This window comes from Coffea arabica, chromosome 2e (assembly GCF_036785885.1).
Source record: "Coffea arabica cultivar ET-39 chromosome 2e, Coffea Arabica ET-39 HiFi, whole genome shotgun sequence".
Classification (NCBI taxonomy): Eukaryota; Viridiplantae; Streptophyta; class Magnoliopsida; order Gentianales; family Rubiaceae; genus Coffea; species Coffea arabica.
The window spans coordinates 20134667-20157909 of record NC_092313.1 but is presented as its reverse complement, the minus strand read 5'-3'; the positions used below and the strand labels follow the sequence as shown (position 1 = coordinate 20157909).

General features: G+C 38.0%; 3 protein-coding genes and 1 long non-coding RNA gene across 31 annotated transcripts; 2 read left to right on the top strand and 2 right to left on the bottom strand.

Moving 5' to 3' along the window:
• Positions 1–1477: 1477 nt before the first annotated feature.
• Positions 1478–5154, top strand: LOC113731820 (uncharacterized). Of its 2 annotated transcripts, none has more exons than XM_027257277.2 (2): positions 1478–2522; positions 4622–5154. In XM_027257277.2, the coding sequence occupies exons 1-2, from the start codon at positions 1818–1820 to the stop codon at positions 4706–4708; spliced, it is 792 nt and encodes a 263-aa protein (XP_027113078.1). In that variant the 5' UTR covers positions 1478–1817; the 3' UTR covers positions 4709–5154. The 2 variants fall into 2 exon arrangements, with proteins under 2 accessions (XP_027113078.1, XP_027113077.1); XM_027257276.2 differs by lacking the exon at positions 4622–5154 and adding an exon at positions 2913–3260 and having other exon boundaries at positions 1680–2522.
• A 743-nt stretch (positions 5155–5897) lies between these two features.
• Positions 5898–9221, bottom strand: LOC113731819 (large ribosomal subunit protein uL3). Its single transcript, XM_027257275.2, has 6 exons — positions 9100–9221; positions 8707–8816; positions 8340–8450; positions 7423–7727; positions 6785–7194; positions 5898–6359 (listed from the first exon to the last, which is right to left on the bottom strand). Exons 2-6 carry the CDS (start codon positions 8789–8791, stop codon positions 6101–6103), a joined length of 1170 nt encoding a protein of 389 aa, XP_027113076.2. The 5' UTR covers positions 8792–8816; positions 9100–9221; the 3' UTR covers positions 5898–6100.
• Positions 9222–10937: 1716 nt separating this feature from the next.
• Positions 10938–17252, bottom strand: LOC140036824 (uncharacterized). 25 transcript variants are annotated; one of them, XR_011840402.1, is made up of 7 exons: positions 16618–17252; positions 16375–16499; positions 15733–16098; positions 12173–14588; positions 11878–11957; positions 11673–11752; positions 10938–11455 (listed from the first exon to the last, which is right to left on the bottom strand). It is a non-coding gene; the product is annotated as an uncharacterized lncRNA (long non-coding RNA). The 25 variants fall into 25 exon arrangements; XR_011840396.1 differs by having other exon boundaries at positions 10938–11957; positions 12173–13498; positions 13591–13646; positions 14263–14588; positions 16618–17251; XR_011840398.1 differs by having other exon boundaries at positions 10938–11957; positions 12173–13646; positions 14263–14368; positions 14507–14588; positions 16618–17251.
• A 51-nt stretch (positions 17253–17303) lies between these two features.
• LOC113731818 (COP9 signalosome complex subunit 8) lies at positions 17304–20774 on the top strand. Of its 3 annotated transcripts, none has more exons than XM_027257273.2 (6): positions 17304–17525; positions 17693–17772; positions 17891–18072; positions 19052–19159; positions 19965–20142; positions 20453–20774. In XM_027257273.2, exons 1-5 carry the CDS (start codon positions 17442–17444, stop codon positions 20102–20104), a joined length of 594 nt encoding a protein of 197 aa, XP_027113074.1. In that variant the 5' UTR covers positions 17304–17441; the 3' UTR covers positions 20105–20142; positions 20453–20774. The 3 variants fall into 3 exon arrangements, with proteins under 3 accessions (XP_027113074.1, XP_027113072.1, XP_027113071.1); XM_027257271.2 differs by having other exon boundaries at positions 20412–20774; XM_027257270.2 differs by having other exon boundaries at positions 19965–20774.
• The last annotated feature ends 2469 nt before the right edge of the window (positions 20775–23243 follow it).

The window sequence follows — 23243 nt, the reverse complement described above, 5'->3', positions numbered from 1 at the left end:
ATAATTTTGTAACATAGAGTATAAATGAAAAAAATTGATAATTAAATTTATTGAACATTATAAATAAATATTTAAAACTAATAATGGGTACAAAGAGTGGTATAAATTAATAACTTGTTTTGCAAAAATAAATTTAAATGAGTTTACCAAAAGTTAAAATAAATAAGTTGTAAATGGATAATTGAGTTACCCAATTCATTTTTTGACTTACCCATTTATACCTATCTAATTAAATTGGTATAAATGAGTTAATTCACTTATACCCATTACCCATTTTATCCAACTCAAACCCACCCAAGTCACTCATTTCAACACCTCTACTCCATACTTTATATTCAAGCCCAACATTTTTGTTTTCCCACTTTAGCTTTCTTGCTTTGTTTTACCTTGAGAAGCAAGAATTTTCATGATAAACTGAATTTGTTCTTCACTACGATTTCCCTTGTGTTCCAACAAAGGAACGTTTAACTTAAAATAAATATTTCAACCAGGGGAAAAAAAAACCAGTTTAAAAACAACTACATATAACGGTTGATATATACATACACTGATACATCTATACCTTCTATACAAAATGACTTTCTAATTATCAAATGCAATCATATTACCAATTATCATCGTTTAACCTACTCCATAAAATTAAATTAAATTAACACAAGTTAGGGCAACCTCGCGCGTAGCGCGAGGCCTAAAAAACTAGTTACTACAAACAAGCGCTAGAAACGTAACAAGTCGTTCCTAGGAATCATTCATTATTGTCCCACTGGGAAGAATTCTCGTGTGAGGGTAGTCTGTTTTTATCTCGAGGAAAAAGGTTTAATATTTGTACTAGTGTATTGCTAGTCAACTGCCACTTCACTAGGACTAGTACACTACACTGCATCAGAAAACGAAAGTGTCGTTAAGAGTCACTAGACTGATTATTGTTGTTTTGGATAAAAACAGAGAAAAAAAAGGGAAAGGTTTCGCACAAATTGTCTTGACAAGACACACAGGGCAATAGTCCTAAATAAATATAACACTGAGACAGAGCACAAAAACACCAACTCCCTCTTGAAGCAGAGAGGATCAACCTTGCCTCCCATTAAAAATTGTCACTTAAAACGTGATTTCTCTTAAATTTACATGATTGCTTCTCCATATGCTTTTTTAAACGGGTGTTTCTCTTAAATCTATGTGGATGCTTCTCTTACATTTATATGATTCGATAATGATTCAGTTCACGTTAATTCATCGTAATTTTGTTGGATCACCCTCTTAATATAAATTAGACAGATTAGAGCAGGAGTAGATGGTTACAATAAACCAAACAAAAAGAAGCGCAAAGAGTCTCAATCCCATAATAAATAGTAATACTCAACTAATAAAAGAATATGGCTTTGAATGAATGGGTTTGCTGGGAGGTTTCGATTCCAGGGGCCACCCACATCATGCGTATAGTGTATAATAAGGACACATGCATACATGCACATAATTGATAGAGTAATACCAAGTAGCTCACCTTTTTGACATTAACCAAACACGGCAACCACACTGCTTTACTCGCTCTCATTTTCTTTATTTTTGTTCCCACTTCTTCTTTGAGAGCCTTAAGGAATAAGGAGGAGGAGGAGGAGGGGTTCTTTTCTATCTTTTCCCCTTCCCTGTATATCTCTCTTGGAAAGCAAGCAAAGCAAACATAACAGAGTAAAGCAAAAAAGGAAAGAAAATACAGCGACAACAACAACAGAAGAAGAAAGACCGACCGACCCATTTGAGGACGTGAGGTGGGGCTCCCCCCCCCCCTTTCCAGTTTCCACCTCCCATTATATACTAAAATGACCTCCAGACCACCCAACGCCACCAACGGCACTCACCACCACTCGCACCCACCACCACCACCACAACCTCCCAGCAACACCACCAACGCTACCGCTCTTAGTACCCACCAACCCCACCCTCCTCCTGCTCCTCCTCACTCCCATTACTTCCCACCTCACTCTTCTTCCTCCTCCTCCTCCAAGGCCTCCTTCAAAGGCTGCTGCTGCTGCCTCTTCCTCCTCTTCTCCTTGCTCTTCCTCCTCGTCCTCGCCGTCATCCTTGTCGTCGTCCTCGCCATTAAGCCCAAGAAGCCCCAGTTCGACCTCCAATCCGTCGGCGTCCAGTATCTCGGCATCAACTCCAATCCCAATCCCACCCCAACCCCCACCTCCTCCTCCTCTGCCTCTGTCTCCCTAGCCATCAGGATGCTCTTCACCGCCGCTAACGATAATAAGGTCGGGATCAAGTACGGCGACTCCAAATTCACGGTGATGTACCGGGGGATCCCTTTGGGACGGGGCACTGTTCCTGGGTTCTACCAGCCCGCCCATAGCGTCCGCCAAGTTCAGACCACCATTGCGGTGGACCGGGTCAACTTGCTCCAGACCGATGCTGCCGATTTGCTGAGGGACGCCACCGTCAATGATCGGGTTGAGCTGCGGGTGCTGGGGGATGTTGGAGCTAAGATCCGGATTCTTGGCTTCACTTCACCTGGGGTGCAGGTTAGTTGATTAATTTATTAGTAGTAATTTCTACTCCCCATTATCACTGCGAGCAGTACTCCACTACCAAAATTTACCATCCTACAATTAATTATTGCAATTGTTTTCGCAGCCCATTATCACTCGAACCCCCCCCACAACACACACCAAAAAAAAAAACCAGTGGTATAGTTGCTTTATGGATTCTTTCTGTTAGACAAATTGCCAAATGCTCTTTCCAAGGACTGAGAATTTTAGTAGTGGCGTGTCCCATTTGTCAACGAACAAACAGTACTAATCACTAGCATAGGAAAACAGACATTATTTATTATCATTTGACAATTACTTATAACGCTATGGTGACGAGGACTGAGGAGTGTGGAGGGCTTACTTTACTATTGGTTTTCTCAGGTCTCTCTGGATTATGGGTTATGGGAAAGGCCTCCGCAGCCGCAGGGGGGACGGGGTTTTGGGGGATGGGGCTGGGTGGGGCGTTGTGGCCAGGGAGGTTGTTGTCGGCGTGGGGATATCTTGTGGGAGGGCTCTATGTGTTGCTTTTGTCGTTAGCTTGCCTCCGGTGTAAGTGCGTAGAAAATGAAAGTTATTGTGGGGGCGGTGTTGCTAAGGTACGCCGGCTGCTGGATTCCCGTTGGCTAAAATACGCGGGAGTTGTTGGCTGAGTATTTGCATTAACGGTAGTGTTACCAGGCCTGCTAGTAGGACTAGGATTATTAGGCTGCCCCTGGTATGGTCCACTGGTCCAGGTGGGGGTGTCAACGGGTGAGGTTTGGGTCCGGATCCGACTCAAATTCGATAATTTTTTTTTGGATTTGAGTTGAAAAATAATTTTGATACTCAAACTCGGACCGTACTCGTTTGCTTTAACAAAAAACGGGTCACATACTGACATACAGAATATAGGATTACGATTCATATCCCTGAATAATATATTAATAATTATAAAATATAAATATTTTTAAAAACATTCTTTTATCAAATTAACAATTTAATAATGACTTTGTAGATTGATTTGTGATTAGTTTTGGATTGACTATTGCGAGTTATTAGTGGTTTAGTTTTGTAATTTGATTTATTTAAGTTTGGAGATTGAATTTGTTATTGATTTTGGATTTAATTTTAGAATGTTTACGTTTGAATCTTCTCTTTTGGGGTAGACTCGGACTTGGTTCTAGGATTTAAAGATCCATCGAATATACGGGTCGGGTCCTGCTCTAATACATAAAACGGGTTTAGATATGAAATTTTCAATTCCAGTCCGAATCTGATCCGTTGACACCCTATGGTCCTCCAGGGACTACTACTAGGAGATTACGGCTGGCTGGATGGATGTCGTCAGCTTCTTTTTTTTTATATTACTATTATGCCATTAAATTAAATTACTATTGGGGGCCATTGGCTTAGGTTTACTACCGTGTCTCTGTGGCATTAGTACCGGTACCCTTGTATTTCTGGGAGGGATGTGCTTCGTTTTTAGAGGGTCATTAATAATTCTTTCTGTGTTTTCTTCTTGGGCCTTTTTTTTGGCTATTTTTTGGATAGGTGATTATTATTGGTAAATAAGCTTCCATTTGCCTTGTTTATCAGTTGGACCTTTTGCTTAATTTAATGCTTGTCATTGACTCCTCATCAACATATACTACTTATGATGTAGTATCCATCTCCGGTTGGACTGTTTTTTGTTTCTTTGCTTTTTGAAAAACACCCCAAAAACGGGGGATTCAACTGTTTTCTGGATCCGTGGCAACTCGTCACCGCAACAGGCGCGTGCATGCTTTTTTATTTTTATTTTTATTTTTATTTTTAAAAAAAAAAGATGATGTGGAAACTTTTTGGGCAAATATAAAAAAATGGGATTCCCACAGAACATGCTCTGTGCATGTGCTAGCTAGCCGCTTAAAAAGACACTTGGTAGTAATTTTTGTCCCACCGATGGATTAGATGCTTTCCGTTGTTTCACGGAAACAAGAAGATAAAAGCAAAAAAAATCTTGAAACATTTGTTTGTTTTCTGCTCTCTAGGTCCTGTGCAAAAGAGACTACTGTTTCGGTTGGTCTAATGATTGAATTTGAATTGTGGGGGGGGGGGGGGGGGGGGAGCAGGTATCGGTTGATTGCGCAATAGTGATCAGCCCCAGGAAGCAAGCACTCACTTACAAGCAGTGCGGATTTGATGGCCTCAGCGTATGACCTGCTCCTCTTCAAACGGACCTCCACCGGTTCTCTTTTTTACCCTTTCTTTCTTTCGAGAGGGAGTAAATTAAAGAAGACTAGGAAGAATACTTTTTTTATTATTTGCATGGTTGAATTGAAAGAGTAATTTTCTTTTAGCCACCACCGCGACCGCACATGGACGGACTCGATTTATTTTTGGTTGCAACAACTTCAGAATACCTGATTAGTCATCACTAATTCTTAATTACTGCTGTTATTAGTGAGGCAAATGTTTATAAAGAAATGTAACTCATGAGAGCATCTTTCCTTTCTTTTCTTTTCAACTTCTGTCCTGGTTTTGTTGTAAAAGTTTTGGAGCGATTTTGTGGATGGAGGAGAATCTTGGGGTTAATTCTTTTTAGATGTTCCGCCCGCCTCCGCTTATGAGTAATGATTGAAGATAGAAGAGAATCTTGGGATGATGGTCTCTTGCCTTCTTGCTTAAGCATTGTTGATTCTTTATTGTGATATCTCTGGCTTTCTCTCACAGTTCTGTCTTCTTCCCCATTCTCTTCTTCTCTCTTTCCATGATCATCATGAAGGATTTTCGAAGGGCAAGTGTCAATTCAATTAGTTATAGTTTCTGAACATATAATAGCCTTTCTTTTACTTCTACAATAATTGACAGAGAGATTATAACAATATATGTTCAGGTAGCATCGAAGGTATTCTTATTGTCCTCGTGTAACACGCATATATGCAGAATTTTTTGAAAATAATAATAATATTACTATAACACTTTTTCCTCAAGTGATAAAAAGTTGATAAAAAAAATAACGCGATTATTATGCTCCACTTGGCATTTGCAGGTTTAAATAAAAAAGCAGTTCAAATCGTCCGATAATTTCTTTAACACTACTGTTTGTTATTCAAGACCTTTCCTCTTAGGAAAAGGCAAGATCCAACTCTCAAAGAACAACTAACTCGAAATCTCAGGCTCCAGGAAGAGAGTCACCCAAGTAGACAAACTAGATTCTTCTCCATGTACAGCAATATATAACCGTTCGGCAGATTTGATCCTGCATTTTCCCTCTAATCACGCTTCATATCCAAAAACCAAGTTCTACCACCAAAGAGGTTCTTGCTAAACATTGCATCGGCTACCATCCACAAAGAGCACAGAAAAAGGACCATGAAATTAAAAATCAACGTGAGCAAAACAGGATTTCAAAGACTAACAACAATCCATAAATACTTCATAAAACAATTCTTGCATCATATCCAAATCAGAAAACAAAACTTTCAGAGCAATTTCCTACATGTCACGCAGACTCTGAAAAGAGGGGAATAATTTTTTAAAACTCAAGTTGTTCAACTCCGGATATAAAACTCAAGTTGTTCATGTTTTCAGTTTAGGCAACAGACGATTTATGCCTTCAGCCGACCATAGAACTTCTGCTTCTCCTGTGTGGTCTGGAAGCGACCGTGTCCAAACTTAGAAGAGGTGTCAATAAACTTGAGTTTAATCTCTTCAAGAGCAACACGAGATGTCTGGTTCAGCAAGGACTGACGAAGTGTGACAACCCTTTTCTTGGGACCAACACAGCAACCCTTGATCAACAAATAATCATCCTTAACCACACCATAGTGGGGAAATCCACCCATAGGAGTAATATCCTTCTCAGTCCTGAAAAGTGAAATTAATTTCCAGTAAGAACAGAATTAAGAAACTAAAAGTCAATCGTAAAATCAGATAATGTAACTGCATGAGAATTTTACAGTTTTAAGAACAACATCATTTCAATTCCGGTTATGCAAAAGAAGTGTACCATGAGCATGTTATTAATATTAATTTCAATGAATCCTAACAAAGATGCAATGTTCTACTCAAAATTGTAAAATGGTAAAAACGTACAGATACAAATCCCAAAAAAACTAAGAATTACAGACTACTCGCAAAAAAACTTGCTTGGTAAAACAAAATAGATTCGGAAGTGAATATATTGCTTGACATCCACAGAAAACATGCACTGCCATCCACTAGTAAGAAAGCCACAATTATATGTCCAAAACAAAGACAAAATGAGGAGAGCAAAACCAATACTTCTGTACCTGTCAAACTCAGTAACAGCAGTATGTCCTTCTTGGCCAGCCTTTCCAAGCTTGTAAACTTTTTTGTTCATCTCGGTACGGTGGTGGTATCCATTTTGACCAGCTCGAGCAACCGTGAAGGAAACTCTAGCAGGGTGCCAAGCACCAATACAAGCTACCTTACGAAGACCTCTATGGGTCTTGCGAGGAAGGCGGGTGACACCCCAACGGGTTACAACACCTTCATATCCTTTTCCCTTGGTTACACCAATGATGTCAATCATTTCATCTTTCTGGAAAACAGCATCAACTGGGATCTGCTTCTCAAAGAAGCCATAGGCATAATCAACCTTCTGTGCAACAGAGCCACCATTCACCTGAATCTCCATTAGATGGGCCTTCTTTTGTTTCAGCCCTTTCATCTTTCTTATCTGCATGAATGACCATTAGTTACTAAATTAGCATTGGCCATAATTGTAGTCCGTCAAAACTTATCAGTGGTTCTCTTACAAGTCCTTTGTTTCTATCATTTGGCAATGAAAATTTTTGGCAGGGAGAAGGAAGAAACTGAACTGATCAAAGAAATCAAACAATAAAAAGAAAAAGACCATTAACTGAACGAAAGAGAATAAGTTACCATAGTTTATAATCATCAGTACCTGAGTATGAGCCAAAACACGAATAACAGATGCATATTTCTTCAATTTCTCCAGCTGAGCTTGAATATCCTTTTTCCCTTCCTCAGTCTCATACTTTTTCGACCACTTGGTGAAGGCCTTCTTCTTGGACTTGCACCAATTCTTATAAAACCTCCTCTTGACCTCCTCGCTAAGATGCTGAGCCCAAACTGTGTTAAGGCAGCGGAGACCACGGGGTGTCTTGACATACCCAACAACTCCAACCACCACTATTGGAGGAGTTTCAATAACGGTAACAGCCTCACATGTCTCCTTCTTGTGCAGCTCTACAGTCCCAATCACAAGATATAATTCAGAAATTGATCAAAAGAAATTTAATAAAAAGAGAATATGGAATAATTAAAATAGGGTATGTAAAACTAATAATGACAATGCCTATTCTACAATGCAATTCCTCTAGAAGAAAAAAAAACTGCATGAGAAACCCAGAAAGCTGTTTGAATTACAAAATTAAAGGTTTCCTCCATGGTTTCCCTTTTTCTTCATCCAACATTACAAGAAGAAACAAATCAAGTTCACTGAATATACATTGTACTTCCAATCAAACCACATGATGCCCATTATACCAGCTCACTTGCTTTTAGTCATGACAACCAACACATATCTCAAAAATTAGAGGTCATAAGGAACAAGTAAGACAGCCATCGAACAGATTAAATAGATTAGTTATTGGTGATAAGCAAAAACAAAATGCAACCAATTTGTCAGAAACAGACCAACAAAACCAATATGCCAGTACGATGCCAAGTATAACAGTTGCTACTTCTTAGCAAGCAGAAATACTTTTCAATAAGTTGAGAGAAAAGACAGGCTACAAATCAAATTCACCAAATTTATTAAAAACAAACACAGAGCAATGAGTCAGAAGAGGACTTTACTGGATCCAGGTTTCTCGACTTCTCTGACAATGTGAGTCATCCCAGCCTTGTAGCCAAGGAAGGCAGTTAACTTGCAGGGCTTGCTTGGGTCATCCTTTGGGAATGCCTTCGCTGCATTTATTAATCACAGAAAGAAAAATAATCAAAACAAAAAATAACAGATTGGGAAGGCCACGGAACATTGTTGCAGTTGAACGAAGTTAGCCACTTTTAATACGTAAAAAGTTAATAGTTCAACACATACCAGTTCCAAATTTTTTAAACAAAAAAAAAATATAGGAATGAGCTTCAAATTCAATACAAAAGAAAAAAAAAAGAATGAGTTCTGAAATGGAAATGCAACTAAGATGGTAAAATTGAGCTATACCCTTTCCCCTGTGACGAGCAGCTCTCTTCCTGGGGAGGAAGCCGAGGGAACCATGGCGGGGATGCTCAAACTTCCTATGCGACATCTTTCTTCTTCTCCTCCTCCTCCTCCTGAACACAATTTTGGGAATACCAATCAAAGCTCAGATTTTACAAAATAAAGACAAAAGAATAAATGCAGCCCCAATAACATCTGGAACCTCAAATTCCAATCAAAAGAGAAGCACCAAACTTTTCAGAGCAAATGACAAGGCTTTTAAGCTTTCCTTGGGGGATAAACAGATTAAAAAGGGTGGACGGAGAAGTAGCTAATAATGCATACGTTAAGATTCTTATGAATTAGTTATTGCTGAGAAAACAGAAAATGACGAGCGAGGCGTGAAAGATGGAAAACCTGGGGAAACGGCGCTGTTGTGCTGAAGCAAGCTGAGAGAGGCGACCACTCAAGAAAACCCTACTTAAAAACTCTCTGCATTTTTATAGGTACCAGAGGTTTATTAATAATCAACCTTGGAGAAATGGATCGCAGGGGCTAATGGGCTGGGTCGTGAGCCTATAGGCTTTTCAAACGTAAACTGCAGCCCATCCCAGCCTGATAATCTGCACTCCCGTAATATCCAGTACTAATCTTTCTAAAGTTTAAAAAAGAAAAAGAAAAAGATTTATTCCATGATTAAAATTTTTAGAATATGACTCTTTTTTTTATTTTATCAATATTCGATTTTCCAACCCAAACTATTGGAACTTTGAATAGGATTGCCAAACTCCATAGGTATAATGAAATCAAGCACATGAGAAAACTAATACTACATAGCACAAATAGCGAACACGATTTGACTGGTAATAAGAATTTAGAAATCTCTTTATTTTTTATCTTTTTGTATATAAAGCCTCAAGCATGGGTTTGGCTTTAAAAAAATTTGTCATCATTTATTATCCTATTCTCACTCTTGCATGATGGAATACTACAAGATCACATCTATCATCTTTTCACGCTACACGTTTGAACAACTACTAATATGTAGTCTCTCTCATTTTTACAGTTAGAACTACAATAAAACTTTCAAAAAAAGCCACCAATAAGCTTCTTTCATTCAAAAAATAAGAGACATGCTTCTATTTGTAAGTATAATAAAATTTCAAATGATCACCAATAAATTAATGTCTTTTCCTTTAAATTTCTTTGTGTGCTACGATTTTTTTTAATATGCATATGTGAGCGTCTTTTCCACTAGTTATATTTTCAGTTTCAACTAATAAATGTTGATGAGACCTTTATTTTAATGACTAATGTTGAGATTTTAAAATTTATAAATTATGAATTCAAATTTCTCTACTCATTCTTTATTTTTTAAATTAAATTTCACCCTTGTGCATGGGAAGCAGGGGGGCAAGGGAGTTGGAACTAGTTTTTAGCGATCGAAGTCAAAACGAATTTCATTAGACTAGGAGGTATAAACCGTGCTACGCACGGTGGGAAAAATAGATGGAGATGCCCAGTCCAGTAAAATGATTTGTACTTAATCCAAAATAGATCCATTAATGGTACAGATAAACCAAAATTAGAGCAAACTTTAATACAACGAGGGCACCCCTAAGCCAGCGGAGGTTAACTATTGAGGATGGCTGCATCCTTGATCAATAAAAGCTCAAGCCTCCTAAGTATGTAATCATGTAAAAAATAGTAAGTGCTATTCTCAACAAAATATCAGAATATTAGAGAATTTTGTCCAAATTGCCATCGACGTTTGCTATCTCAAGGCTAGATTGCATTATGATTTATAACATCTCAAGGCTAGATTGCATTATGATTTAGTTATAAGATCCATCAATTTTCCAATGATGCAACTACTTAAACTTGTAAACATCATCCAGAGTTAGATTTTGTTATCTTTTCATGCTCTCAAAATAGTGAAAACATTTATATTAATATAATTTTTGAACTATAAGTGCAGAAAGTAGACCCTATCCCAAATCTTCGTGATTCATATGAGATAAAATATACGAGAGCAGGAAAAATACGAGAACTCAAATATACCGAGAGCAGGAAAATCATGAAGGGACGGGTACAAATTTCATCTAACAATATAAAAATCAGTAATCACCATGTTGTGGTGCACTTTCTTAGTTTACATAATCCGACTAAAGATAAATTCTGAAGCTAAAACAACAGGAGTAAAATTTTATATGCCTTTCCTCTTAACGAAAATAACAGCAAAAGAAATTCTAAAATGGGGAATAAATCAACGAGTCCTTGTTTCATGGAGTCTTCTACATTGCATACTTGGGAACTTCCTGTGAACAAACAATGCACAAATACCGATCCGCTTTGGAATGAGTACCAATTTTGTCAACTATTTACACACAAGGAGTATGCTCTCACACCCTCCAAAATCACAAAGGTAAAGTGCCATTGGTATAGATACAAGGCAAAAAATGGAATTACAATATACAATAGCATAACAACCAAAACGGCTTTTGCAGGGGCTAGCTACTGTCTTTGTGATCATTTGTGAAGGAATGAGGCAGGGCAAACCTCTTCGCCATCAATGCCATATACTTTCCCAGGTGCTCCACCAGTGTGAGCTTTGTTTCAGTGGGTTCTCTTGTGTGGTCTCCTAAGAAAACTCCTGCTCCATAAGGGGAACCTCCTCTCAGGCCGTCTATCTTAAAACATTCCTGCTCCAAATGTGTATCCTATTGGAGCATAGACCATACCATGGTGGACTCACTGGGTAATTGCTATCCACCTATAAAATAGAAGGTAGTAAATAACTAACATTTATTATAAAACGCAACATTGGACTCATTCATTAAGGACAACAAGAATAATACCCACCATTTTCTTTAGGGGGTTAAGGAGGTAAAGAGATAGAGTAAACAACCTCGAATTAAAGAGAGACAAATGCAAGAATATATAGCTAATCAACAGGTAGAAGCTTGTCATTTAGAAAAAAACTTCTTTACCCTTTTCACACCACTTCTTTAGCCTTCATAAAGCAATGACTAAATCCAACAAGTTCGTTCTCATGAAACCTACTCCAAGTCTGACTCCCAGCAAACCAAAAGCCCAAACATTAATATTCAAAAAATCATCCAAATAGACTTTACTTAGACTTGTGCATAAACCTTAAAATTGAGATGGGCATTTTAAGAATTTAGGAGGATATGCCTCAGATCTGTATTCTGCATCTTGTTGTAATTATTCCAGTAGGGCAATGCTAGAGCAGCATCACTTATAGCTTCTCTCATCTGAATATATGGAAAGGGAAAAAATATCAATTATATATTTTTTAATAACCAATGGACGACTTACAATAGAGGATAAAGTGGCACATTAGGCAGATGGACAGTTCAAAAGAAGAGAACGAATATAAGACATGCAGGCAAAAAGAACCAGTCAAGAATATATGGAGCAAGTACTCTTTTTCTCCTTGGATTTTTTCTAGATGGAGAACAATTCTTACTCTGTTACATCTCGACATAAATTGAGTGTCTTCTCTCTCATATTCCAATTTTCATCTTGTCATATCACCCTTTGCTTGTATCTACTCTGGCAAAGGCAATGCAAGATGAGGGAAATCAAGTTGTTGTTGAGAAAGATGAGTAGCTATAAATTTGGCAACCACATCAAGAACTTTATCTTGAAAACACCAAGAACAAACGCTTATAAACAAACACAATGGAAAACAAAACAAAATAAAAAAGAAAGAACACAATATAAGCAAATAGCAGAAATTTTGTTTCAACAAGGGGTCTAAAAGACTTTTTAGTAACTACTTTGGGTTTAAATAAAACTATTATTGTTTACATCTATATAAACTCATCCAAAATGGATTTGCTATTTCCACTTAAAACTACAAAGTGATTGTGTTACATTGTCCGGTACTCTCAAAAATTTCTAGCCAAAAAAAAAAAAAAACCTCTCCTCCTCTTTTCACCCAAAATGCTAATGGTCATTTTCTGCCAAAATCAACAACCAAAATGCAAACAGATTTTTTCATTGATATCAGATCAAATGCTAATGTAAACCAGTGCATGACATCTGTTCAAGATATACCTAATGCTCGACTTGTCCTAAACCAAGTCAACAAAGTAAAGAAACCTCCAAGTCAACAAAGAAAAGGAACCTGTCAAAGATGCTTGCATCTGTAATAGTGTTGACAGCCATGTCTAGATGACCAATTAGTCCATTTAAAAACAGAAAAAGAAAAATTATATCAGGGAACCAATGACAGTTCTCCCTCTCTCTCCCTATATATATATATATATATATATATATATATTTGGGATAAGCTCAACAATTGAATAAATAAGACAACTTCCTCACGCCATCCAAAGCTAGTAGTTGCCAAAAAAGCTATTAGCACTACTGGTGTAGTGTGTGTTTATGTATATTTGTGCAAACGTGAGGGAAAGCATGCAGTAACAAAAGAAGGGTATATTAATCAAAGAGAGGGTAGAGTATGGTTACGATTCTTTGATTGCAGTATAAAAGGTTACCACGAGCCTTAACTATTCTAGCCTCGGTCAAATAATAGAGGTTTGACAAGTGGGATGATTGACAAGCACCATGTAGCTAAAAATCACCCCCTTCCACTCCTAAGAAGCCAAAAGGTGGATCAGGGGATTAATACATTCTTGACACTACGAGCTTTGTACTTGCTCGGGTAGAATTTAGTGAGAATCCTTAAATTGAAGCTGATAGTTTTCCACTACTAAAGTCATCTCCCAGTAATATTCCCTACATTTCCCTTTTGTTTTTAGTTTCCAACAATACAATTTCCTTTGCACTGCAAAGAAGAGTAGAAAGCCATAATGCATTAGCAAAGGCAAAAAACGAAAAAAAAAACAAATTCCAAATGCAGCAGGACCAGTGACATACCTCTTCACACCCTAAATCCATCATTACTCTAATGGATCAAGTAACAAGATCTGTAGCTGCAATATGAAAGTATCTTTAGTTTTGCAGGCAAATAAAAGGTGCCGTTTCAAGTGATATTGAAGTAGCAGAATGAAAACACTGATTCACATGTGCAAGCAATCATATCACTAAGCAACTTTTAAGCATAAAATAGCGATGTGCTATACTATTTCTATCGTTGACTAAAAATGGTCGGGAGTAGAGAGTTGAGATATGCTTGTGACAGCTAAATGAAAGGTAAGGTGCGACTAAATCAAGTTCAGTTCATCCCAGATTTAGGGACCTGCAAAGGGGGTTTGGCGGGAAGGGAATGGTAAGCAGAGCATGTACATTCTAAAACTTCGGTCTCTAAAAAAAAAAAAAGAGATAAGGCAATTAGATGTGCTAGCCTAACTACAAAGGGTAATCAATACATATTCTGGGGGAACCAAAGGGTAACCAAAGGGAATCAATACATTCCTTTGCACTACAAAGGGTAACCAAAAAGTAATACATAATCCCACACTTCTCTCATGAAGCAGATCCCTAACTGTAGTGGTTAGTATAAACAGCAACATAACAACTCTAGCCCAAAACACAAAGAGGAAAAGAGCAACAAAGTACAATAGAGTTTAAATTTTTTAAGGCACACACCATAGTTTTTTTCAGAACACAAGCTACACACCAAAGGATGGGTCCCAAAATAGCACAAATCCAGCTTCCTTGGAATTTTTATTTCATGCATGGCAGTTACAGGCAACTACAAGAAAAAAAATCTGAATGTAGTGGTTGCTTCAATTATGAATGTTCTGAAAAGAGCAGGCATAACCATTTATCCACTAAGGAAATTAAAATGTCACAAGCTAAGAAAATAACAAATTGAGTAGAATAACAATACCCCTTCTTTTTCATTGTCCATGCGTATCTTCTCTAGAGCAACTTCTTCTCCAGCTTTCCTTTCTTTGGCCATATATGCTTGGCTGGAAATTTGAGAGGAAAAAGAAAAATTATGGACTAAAAAGAAAAAAATATAAAATTAAAAGAAAAGAAAGAGGGAAGCTAAGCATTCCAGAATGATCTGATAACAAAAATACAAACAATAATCAAAATTCATGTAACCATCTAAAAGGCAAAAGAGAACTCAAATCGAAGAGAACAGAACTCAAATCGAAGAGGGGAAGATGATGAGATGGATAGAAACATACCAAAATTTTTTGATACAACGAGATGGGGACAAGCGAAAGCAGAAGCAGGAGAATTACAGAGGTAGGAATGAGAGAGAAAATAGATGAAGTTTGAGGAAGAGAAGCGCTGAAAGCAGTGAATCAGAGGAATGTTGAACTGGAAATATTATTGCTCAGATAATTACAATAAGGATATTGCTATTTAGGAGACAAAAAAGAAACACACTTGACGTACCAGTATATGGCCATCTGCCACAACATGAAATCAAACAGGCTAGCAAATCACAAATATAGAACTTCTTGCTAGCAAAGTTTCAAATGACAGAAGAAATTTTTTTGTTGCAATAAGTAGGCTACTTTGCAGTTATACATAAATAGATAAATTTTTTTGAATTACGTTTAATAAGGCTAAAAAAACACTACACTAAGACCTTCCCACAAAGGGGACAAGCACTATGCACGGTATCAGTTTGAAAAAGCACAAGTCAGGGTTCTTTCTTGATGAATAAAATCTTCAAGTCCGATTAAAGATAGAGATAACTGGATGTATTTTTCCCCATTTCAAATTAGAGCTTATAGTGAAGCTAGAATTCAAAGATAAGGCAGTATCCCCATTTCATTATCATTTGTGAACATTGTTGTACCTAATAAGAGCATATACTACCAAAGTTTTAGGACTCACTAAAATTTAGTACATAATCCCATATTCATCTCAAGAATCACTTCTCAAACCAGTAAAGAGGAAAGCATTGAAAGAGCAAGAAGATGGTTCACATCATTGACGAACATAAGCTACATAGCAGACCTTTCCAGTTAAAACCAGCTAAACTCACGACAGATCTAAAACACAAAAAATGGCTTAAAAGAGGAAAGAATGCAGGCTAGCTTCGTAAAACAGATGACGGATGCGATTGTTAAAAAAAAAAAAAAAAAAGCTTACAACGAAGGAAAACAGCAATGGCCGGGACAGGATTCAGACCACTCAAACCCAGAGAGCGAGAGAGCAGAGAGTCGATGCTCCTTGCACTGTAAACAGCATGTACCCAAGACGACCACATATTTTCGATCATCGGGAACCTAAAAAAAAACCTTCTGCCTAAGCGGCAGAGCAACATTGCCAGTGGAAAAGAAAGAGAAGTTAGTGGGAAGAAAGCAAAAGCAACAGAACCAGAAAAGTAGGGAAACAGGGGCACATGGGAAGCATGTGAAACCTACATCAGATACCCCAACAGTATTCTATACCAAGGTTCAGAACCTCTGCCTAAGCAGCAGAGCAATATTGCCGCGGCAGACAAGAGGGAGTTTTCTGGGAAAAAAAAACTAACGAAGAATGAGGGATCTGTAATAGCCATGAGAAAATCATAAAACACAAAACAAAATTTAAACCTAATCAAAGATTCCAAGCTAGTTCCTTTACATGTCTTATCATTTTCTTTAAAGCTTCTACAATCATTTTCCCATTTCGCAAATAGAACACGAAATTAAAGATCAATCTGCAAATGCCTTATATAGTGCATTTCCTAAAATATTAATAAAAAAATTTAAAAGGACAATTTTTTTCAAGTGAATCACGGTGATATACCTTGATGGAGATTTTTCGATCGCTCTGGGGTTGCTTGAATTTCTTGACCCTTTTCTTCACTGTCTTCTTCGAAAGCAAAGGCACCGCCATCGCTGCTGATTCTTCTTACGTTTTCCCTCCTTAACCTGCACATTTCACAGACAAATCACAATCAGCTATCCATCTACAAGCATCTATAAAGAATAGCGCAACACGGGGAAGAAGAAGAAGAAAGCTGCGGCTGCTGAAGGTTTGAGAGCTTACTGTGGGTTAGGGTTCTGCGGAGCCACCCAGGTTTGGAATGGAAAAGGTTGTTTGAGACCACATTTAAGAGAAAATGAGAAATTCTATGGCCTTCACAAGCCAACGAGAAAAGCAAAATCAAAGGAAGAAGGAAAATCACCGACAAAAGTTAAGAGAAATAAAATAAGCAAACTTAGAGCAAGGAAGCCGCAAACTTAGAAGAAAAAAATAAGCAAAGAACAAAGAGTCTTAAGGGTATTGAAGATTTGGGCATTATAATTTTGGAGAGGAGAAGCGGCGCTGCAACGGAGAGGTTTTTGTATTTTGTGTAGCTAACCCTAGGGAGATAAGAAGATAAAACGGAAGTGGAGGCTTTTGTGGAGAAATGATGAAAAATGTTGCAGCCCGTTGCTTTGCGAGCCTCTAAATAAATTAGGGAAACCCGAATTTGTGGCAAAAGAAGAGAAAGAGAAAAGAGGAAAAAGAATGACAGAAGAAAGACAGAGAGAGCAACTGCAGAGAGAAAAGGCAGCGGGAAGAGAGAATGCAGCAGAAGCACATGGGATACTGGCAGCGAGGCCAGGTGGGAAGCTAACGCACAAGGGCACGTGAGAGGACGACGAAAGTTTTGGCTGAATGCTGGTGGGACGTTATCTACTTATGTTGATAATGATTTGGTTCATTTTGCAGTCCTACCATTTATCCACCCATGGCTGAAAACGAAGGCCCAAATCAAACGGCCCAAATCTGACCAGTTCCGAGTTCCGACTCAGTGATTCTTACTCGATACGAACCATTAAAGCTCGAGTCCAGCGTGCTTTTTGTGTTCAGCAGAAGCAGAAGCCATGGATTTCTCGTCTCTCACAGACGCTTTATCGTCCCAAAATTATGCCAAGATCCCTGATATTTGCGAGACTCTCATGCTTCAGGTCAGCTCCTCTTTCTTTTCCATTTTTCTTCTTTAACCAAATTCGTGTTTTTTTTCTTTGGGGGCTGGGGTGGGGTGGCGTGGGGCGGGGTGGGGAGGGAGGGAGGGGGATATTACTAATAAATAGTATTCAGTTCTATTCTAAAACCCTAAATCTTTGCTGTATAGGTTGCTGCTCAGGGCATTGCGTTCCAAGATGATTGGCCGTACGCGATTCATCTTCTAGGGCACATTTATGTTAATGACATGTAAACTTTTTCCACTCAACTTCCTTTCCATCCTTTTTTTTCCTTTTGATTGTGTAGTTTAATTGGGGAGACGTAATTTAGATTTTATTTATCCTTTTGGTATTGGGTTTGTGGGCAGTAATAGTGCACGTTTCCTGTGGAAAACTATTCCGGTTGCAATAAAGGAGAGCCGGCCGGAGGTGACGGCAGCTTGGAAAATCGGTCAGAATCTCTGGACGAGGGACTATGCGGGTGTTCACGATGCTATTCACGAGTTTAATTGGAGTCCTGAGGCTCATTGTATTGTCGCCGCCTTCTCAGGCAAGTTTGTCTGTGATCCAACTGCATTTTTTGTGCCTGTTTGGACTTTGGTATTGAGGCTTGGGTAAATACTAGTATACGCCTAGAATTCAGTAGCAAATTTGTGGTGCAGTATTTACATTTTTTTTTTTTACTTTTTGTTGAGTCTGAGGAAATTGATATTGCATTTGTGTTTAGTTAGAACAAAAATTTTGATTAAATGAAGTAGATATGGACGATTGGATGCCAACTCAAAGCTGAATTCAGTTGGCTGGAATACCCACCAACAGTTTGACCAACAGAGTCATCTAGTGATTTAGACCTATCTTAAATTTTTTGAGACTTACAACCAAGCTGGCTTCACTCTTTTCTTTTCAATGGGAATGGGGAGTGGAAGTTTGTTAGCTTAGAACTTCAGAATTTAAAAAGGCGCATCTGAAAATTATTTGTTCCTAGAAGGAGTTGAAAGTTATCTTTTGCCAGTTATGAGTGTCATACAAAGGTATGCTTTCCTGTTTGGGTGACTCTTCTTGATGACAGATTCAAATGTAGTCCTAAGTCCTTTAGCATATTGTTACTTTGTTTCGGGTTCTTGGCATGTCCCCAAAAAGTTACTTTTGTCTTTTGGCATTTGATGCCTTGGAGACCAGCGAGCGTATATCTTACCCTTTTTTTTTCTTTATGTTTTTAATTCCTTCATCCTCTTTTGAGTCTATATTGGCGTGCATGCATGTTGTCTTTGTGGTGTGAATTAGGAAGACACATAATATGGGTTGGTAGGATGTAGGAGAAAATTCAGAATACAGGATTTGGTCATAAAATTTATGGTGACCACAAAAAGGAGGCACTACAGCAAAAACAGTAACCGTGATTTCGCTACCAAAAATAACAGTGATATACTTATTTATATACTCTATCAAGTGTCTCTGTTTGTTGAGTATAATTTATTGTGCTTCTAACAAGTGTCTCTGTTTTTACCTTTAACTTGTGCATTACGCAGAACTTTACACTAAAAGAATGTTTGACCTCCTGGTTTCTGCATATTCAACGATAAGCATACAAGATGCAGCGCTTTTCCTAGGAATGAACGAGGATGATGCTACAAACTGTAAGCTTCTTGCTTTTGTGTTTGGTTTATTGTAACATTTATTGCTTTTGATACATTTGGGATGCACCATACGGATTTGTGGAGTATACGAACTCCATTACTTTGTAAGGCATTGTATACCGTGTTGAGATGGTTGGGCTGTATAGTAGGTGCTTTTAGAGATAGTGAGTCCGTCTTTGCTGTTATGAGCAACTATGTCAGAAAGTGCTTTATAATCAGTATGTGGATATCTGCCTGGAAGCTGTGGAGTTGTTTGATCAAACAGCAGTGTCTGTAGTGGCTAATCTGCTGAACTCTTTTCTAGGCTAAGGTGGAATTTTGATGGAATATGGTTTCTTAGATCATAGGGATTATGGAGTAATTGAAAGCCTTTTAGTTTGTCCTGGTGTACATGGAAAGTTTCTGTTTTACTTTGATTAATATGCTGATTGCATTTTACCTCGTACTGGCAGTCTGGCACATGACCTTCGGAGGAACCTGGTGAATATCTGATTTGTAGATTTTGGGGATGTTACAACTTGATTTTGACAGACAATATGCTTGTTTTTGCATTACAATTGATAAAATTGTGCATCCTCAAATAACTTAAGATTTGCTGGTCAGAAGTCATATAAAAGATCGCTGACGCCAAAAATTAAGTGTTTTCATGTTACACTTTCTGCAAATTGGTGTTTACGTGCCTTGGTTCGATCATTCACTGTTTGCAATTATAACTAAGTCTTTGTGAGCCAGTGGGTAGAGGAGCATGTAGACATTCTTTGGTGAGAGATTGATCAAAATTATGTTCTGATGATGCGTTGTGTAGATGTGCTCCAACACGGTTGGATTGTTGATGCCAATTCTCGGATGCTGACTGTAAAGAGGCAGGCAGTTGCAGCAGAGCAGAAACTAGATCCCAGTAAATTGCAGCGCTTGACAGAATATGTCTTCCACCTTGAACACTGATTTCAACCGTCTAGAATCTGTCAGAGCACATCCTCCCGGTAGTTATCTCATTCCAATTGAGTTTACTGGAAGGTGTTTGGTGAAGAATGACAAGTCCTTGGTTTTTGTTTGCCAATACATAAAGGGTGTGACTAATATCTTGTTATTTTAACTCGGATGGTGTTGTTGAAGTCGATCTTGGGTTTTCTTGCAGATAGTGGTGAAGACCACTAAAGGGTGGGCCATAATTTTTGGGGGTGTTATCTTATATTTTTCTCAGCTACCTTGTGTCTTATCGTTGATTTTAGTAGATCTCTACCCTCTACAGATGGAGCTTTTGAAATGACCAGTTTGATCTTCATGTGCCAGAACGATGAATCCTTGAAATATTTGGCGGCCTGGTATAGAATATCAACCAAAAAAAAAAAAAGCACATTTTCATGATGGTGATGAAAGAGAGAGAACGACCAGGCAACTAGTACGTGATACATGTTTGGAAACGACGGAACTCTTAATTTGAAGCTTTTTGTTTGTGGCCTTGCGAGCGCTTTCTTGTTTTGGGCGAGCCATAGGCACAATTTAGGATTAGTTAGTTATTATTCAGAAAATTGTTAGTTTAAGCAATCAATTCATTTTCTTGAGCCGTGTCTTTTGATATTTTTATTTTATTTTATTGGTATGGTTGCGGTCATATTTTCTCTTTATTCTCTAGGAAAGTGCTTGAAAGAGATCATCAGGTGATTTTAAAGAAGAGTCAAATCCATGCCAGGTAATTGAGATGAATTCATACATCTTATCTTATCAAGGAAACCATCATGGAAGTGTTTGGGACGAAAGCAACCAGTCATGGGGAAGTAGATAATGCGTGCCTGCTTCTTGTCAGACCACCATTTTTTATTTACGTGAGAAATATTTATTTTGTTGTGAGAGAATAATAAGGAATTTACAGAAACATTTTTAATTTTGAAGTCAATAGTTGTGAGCTATATGCAATGAGCAAGAAATTGTATACTCCAATATTTCGTGGTATCACTTGTTGACCAAAATCAAATAGAGTACGTGCGATTAGATATTGACCAAAATGAGAGCTTCTCCATTATACCTTAACCTGACCATTAGAGCGACCATGGAACATCTAGAAAGAGTCTTCTCGTACCAACCCAACTGTAATGGTAGTTTATTTGACAATGAATTGACCCTTTACCGTCCAATGTTTACCTCAAACAAACAAAAGAAAAGTGTCGATCAAACATCTTATACCAGCTTCACTTTATTTCTTTCTCTCAATAATGAACATGAAGATAATGACATGATACACCCAACAGTGTCAGTAGTGTGTGCCAACAAGAAAAGCTCGTCATTTTTAAGGGTTCCAGGGCGGCATAAGCAACAAAAAAAATCTGAAGATGGAAAGTTGCATTATCAAGAAGAACTGAAGCCCAGAAGAGCTAATAAGTCATGTTATGCTCCTATGGACGAGGTTGATTGTAAAAGAAAAGATAATAAAAAGAACTGGCTAGCTAGAACTAGAAGACGACGAGATGAAAATTGAATTAGTTAATTTGTTTTTAATACACTAGCTAGTACTTGGGAACTTGGAAGGAAGGCGAGTCTATACTCTATGGACCATGGTACTCTAAAAAGAATCAGAAATTCAAAATCATTTGAAAGTTTGAATACAGCACCGCGATGGCCTGCATGGACTGGGGCCTCCAGCCAGCCTCTCACGGGCGACTGGACTTGAACATGGAACTTTGATATGGGACTCTCTCAAGATCATAAAATGCCTAAAACAACGTCTTAATTTGTATTCTTCAAACTCAGACGGACGGACAAATGCATCCTTTCAAGAATCTAATCCGGATAAGCAGACAACAATAATGATATTGGTCATTATTCCTTGATATCAAAGTAACTATTCCTTCCAACTTCATTCAAGCAAATTCTAGAATCGCCCGGAAAAATCTCCGCTCCACTATTCCCAAAATTCCAATACAATGATCTGCTAATTTATCCACAGACACAACATGGGCATCCATGAAGAAAACCATTAGAGTTAAAACGGAATTAGTACGTGAAAAACTAGACTAAATCACAAACTTTCGGCACCTCAATTGTCAACCAAACAAAAACAAACTAGTAAAAGAAAAAGGGGCACGGGGCACACGCCATTAGATTTCTGCTAATTTAGATTGCGGCTCTAAATCCTTCCTGATATATACATATCAAAACATGGAACTGCAAATAACCTTACATACTGCTATTAAGGGTCCAAATTTACATAGAAATATGGGGGCGGTCAATTGCTATCGGGGGTCCGTCTTCACATTTTCCTAGCTTTTTTACCTGGTTTCTTGATCAAAGGCCTGGTGTTCATGTAAAGATCATGAATGGATCGAAACTTCCTTTGCCTTGGCGGACAAGCTTCATCATCCAAGTTGTCATCGATAATCCCAGAGTTAATTTTCATGGCAGAAGATATTTCATCGGCTGTGCTGCCCGTTGTATTCCCAACGCTTTCTTCTTCCTCTTTGTCAAAGGCGCCCCCACCATTGCCAAACTTGCTATCCGTAGAATCGCCGCTGAGCTGAATCAACTGCAGAGCCGCGTCGACTTCCGGTTCCGTCAGCCTCGGACCCATCTGGGCTCGTCGGGTTTTTGTTTGGGATGCTGATTTTGTCATGGAAATTCGAAGGGAAGAAAAATATGAAGGGAGATAGATAAAAAAAAAAAAAATGGGATGGGACTTGGGAACTTGGAAGGGGGAGGAGGTTGGGTGTGGAACACCGGGTGCTGCTTAAATAGGAGGTTTCTGTGACTGAGGGGACACGAAATTTTTGTTCCTCGACCTCGAATCCCTTTTATAATTAGGATTTTGACATGTTTCACTCGATTTGAGTGAATAAATAAATGAAGTAATACATGGAAGGAAAATATCTCTTCTTCCAGAAGTTTTTATTGTCACTTTACTTTACAGTGTATAAACTATAAATAACTTGCAAAAAAAAAAAAAATTATTGCATTACAAAGACATTTTCTAGTTACTCTTTTCATATTTAATTATTATTTTATTTTACATACATTGTATTGCATCATATAAGGTGTTCGAATATTTGTCAATAATCTTTTCCAAACAACCTTCAATCCTAGCGAAGCATAT

Bases quoted from the DNA above. Each gene is read 5' to 3' on its own strand.
- LOC113731820 (XM_027257276.2), top strand. From the start codon at position 1,818: ATGACCTCCAGACCACCCAACGCCACCAACGGCACTCACCACCACTCG. The intron at 2,523-2,912 runs GTTAGTTGATTA...TGGTTTTCTCAG, and splicing joins TCACTTCACCTGGGGTGCAG to GTCTCTCTGGATTATGGGTT.
- LOC113731819 (XM_027257275.2), bottom strand. From the start codon at position 8,791: ATGTCGCATAGGAAGTTTGAGCATCCCCGCCATGGTTCCCTCGGCTTC. The intron at 7,728-8,339 runs GTAAAGTCCTCT...TTGGGACTGTAG, and splicing joins AGTCGAGAAACCTGGATCCA to AGCTGCACAAGAAGGAGACA. The intron at 6,360-6,784 runs GTACAGAAGTAT...TTCACTTTTCAG, and splicing joins GCTGTTACTGAGTTTGACAG to GACTGAGAAGGATATTACTC.
- LOC113731818 (XM_027257273.2), top strand. From the start codon at position 17,442: ATGGATTTCTCGTCTCTCACAGACGCTTTATCGTCCCAAAATTATGCC. The intron at 17,526-17,692 runs GTCAGCTCCTCT...TTTGCTGTATAG, and splicing joins GCGAGACTCTCATGCTTCAG to GTTGCTGCTCAGGGCATTGC. The intron at 18,073-19,051 runs GCAAGTTTGTCT...TGCATTACGCAG, and splicing joins TATTGTCGCCGCCTTCTCAG to AACTTTACACTAAAAGAATG.